This window comes from Bison bison, unplaced genomic scaffold (genome assembly GCF_000754665.1).
Source record: "Bison bison bison isolate TAMUID 2011002044 unplaced genomic scaffold, Bison_UMD1.0 scf7180017846043, whole genome shotgun sequence".
Classification (NCBI taxonomy): domain Eukaryota; kingdom Metazoa; phylum Chordata; class Mammalia; order Artiodactyla; family Bovidae; genus Bison; species Bison bison.
Window position 1 is genome coordinate 1 of NW_011476616.1, and position 2,398 is coordinate 2,398.

A 2,398-nucleotide genomic window follows, 5' to 3' on the forward strand; every position below is an offset into this window, starting at 1 on the left:
TGTTTCATGGGCCTGGGGGCAGCGGTACCAGCGACAGGTACAGAATTTGCAGGACCAAGTGCACAGGAAAACACAGCACTCCTTGTTCAAAAATTAAGACCTCGAGATTGCTTCAGCAGAACTTCAAGCTGAGGGCACCAGAAGGCAGTGGAGGGAGGGATTGGGAGGCGGGGTGCAGGCCCAGCCCGGCAGGGACAAAGTAGGTGAAGACCGACCTCAGGCCCAGACACCGGAGCCGGCGCCCTAGTGACAGCAGTGCTGGGACTCAGGGCCTTGGCTCTGGGCCCGGGGTTGTCAGCGCATGGTGAGGGCTGGAAGGGACCCCCGCAGGGTGTGGGCACAAGATGCTAAGGATGGGGTGTTGGGACAGGGGGCCTAGAGAACAGCCTGAGAAGTAGGAGGGCCGGACCCAGGAGGAGGCCTGGGAAAGACCCTGGGTGGCATTTTCCCAGTCAGGCAACCCTGGGGGTTTGGGGAGGTCCCCTGGTGTCTCATCACCAGCAGCCACGCCCTCCGTCCTCTGCTGCTTGTGGCCCCAGCTCAGTCCAATTCCAGGTGGTGGATGGAGCTGGTGATGGGGCTGCTGGAAGCTCTGAGCTCAGGCTCAGCCCACAGGGTTCCCCCACCCTGGATCCCTAGAGGCACCTCGGCCAGGGCCTCCAGGACACCTCCCTGCAGGTCCCACCCTCCGACCGTGATCCTGGCGGAACCACACCCCACAGCCTCCTTTGCCCCCATGTGTTTGCCTGCTCTTGGGCCAGGGTGGAGCCAAGGGTCCCTGACCATTGCTGTCCCCTCAGGCCTCCCTGAACCCCAGTGACCACAAGCTGGACGAGGAGCTGTGCCAGACGCTCACACAGCGCTACGTGAGCATCATGAACCGGCTGCAGAGCTTGGGCTACAACGGGCGGGTGCACCCGGCGCTGACGGAGCAGCTGGTGAACGCTTACGGCATCCTTCGGGAGCGGCCGGAGCTGGCCGCGTCCGAGGGTGGCTCCTATACAGTGGACTTCCTGCAGCGCGTGCTGGTGGAGACTGTGCACCCCAGCATGCTCACTGATGCGCTGCTGCTGCTCTCCTGCCTCAGCCAGCTGGCCCACGATGATGGCAAGCCCATGTTCATCTGGTGACGCCACCATTAAAGCTTCCCTCGGACGCTGGCCGTTGGGCCCGGGCCGGTACTCCTGGGTGGTGCCGCCTCCTCTGGGGCCCTTCCGTCCTGTCTGCTCTCAGGGCTCCTGCCCCTCGGGGTCCCCGGAGAGAGCCCCAAGGCCAAATTTCAGCAGCTGTCATGCTGAGGGGGTGTTCCAGAGGCCCCACATCTCCCCTCACATGGCCTGAGGCCTGGAATAGCCAGAGCAGGAAGCGAGAAGGAGCCGAGCTGGCAGCGGGTGTGTGGGTGTGCCCGCAGCCCTGACCACCTGCTGGCGGCCAGGTGAGGCCTGGGCCCAGAGCAGAAGGCAGAGTGGGCTCCAGAGGAGGCTGTGGGCACAGGAGCGCCTCCCTCTGCACTAGGCAGGGACAAGGAGGGTGGGGACATGTTTTCTGGACCCTCATCAAGGGCAGGGGGACATTAAAGGGACAGGAGCCAGGAGAAAGAGACTCACTCACACCTGGGCACTGGGCAGCCCAGGGAGGTGGGGGCCCTGCAAGGCCAAAGGCTCCCGCAGGAAGGGACTAGACTGTGAGAGTCAGAAGTGGGAGGGCAGCTCCCCACTATTGAAGGGGTACAGCTGAGCAGCACAGGACAGCTGGAGTGGGGTGGGGTAGGAGGGGACACGGGAGGTAACCTATAGACTCAGAGAGGGAAGGCTGGTGGGGAGTGCGGGATGCCCTGAGTGTAGGCCAGGGTGCTTGTCCCTTCAGGACCTGCATGAGGAGCGGAGAGGGCCTTCCTGCAGGAGGGGAGGAGGCCAGAGGTGGTGGTGGGGATGCGGACCCCAGCCAGGAGGCTTCCCGAGTACCGCTGCCCACCAGCCTGAGGATCACCAGGGGACAGAGGAGCCACCGGGCATGGGTTAATGTCAGCTACCAGCAAGAGGGTACAGAGGAGAGGGGGTTAGTGTGAGCTGGGGTCTCTGGCCCCAGAGCTGCTACCTCTCTGCAGCCTTACTCCCCTCCCCCCAGGCCTACTTCAGCAGATGAAATCAGACCCCTGGGAAAGGCAGGGAGGGCCCCTGCATACAGACAGGCAGAGAGCCCTAGGTGCGCCTAGCTCTGTCTGCTGAGAAGGCTGAACAACAGGACAGACGGTAGGAAGGAGCACACCCAGCACCAGACCTTGATTTCTACAGGGGATCCGGGATTTCTGGAAAATTTGGGCGGGGGGGGGCGGTGCGAGGAGCAGAGCCCCTTCTCTGTGTCTGCAGGCGGGGAGGGGAACCCCGGGCCCAGCCTC

At 63.7% G+C, this 2,398-nt stretch overlaps 1 protein-coding gene across 1 annotated transcript; it reads left to right on the top strand.

Moving 5' to 3' along the window:
- Positions 1-800: 800 nt before the first annotated feature.
- On the top strand, positions 801-1,130 carry LOC104987439 (speriolin-like; the record flags this gene model as incomplete). Its single annotated transcript, XM_010838364.1, has 1 exon — positions 801-1,130. A coding segment is annotated over one exon (330 nt), but the record flags the coding sequence as incomplete, so codon positions are not given.
- Between the last annotated feature and the right edge of the window lie 1,268 nt (positions 1,131-2,398).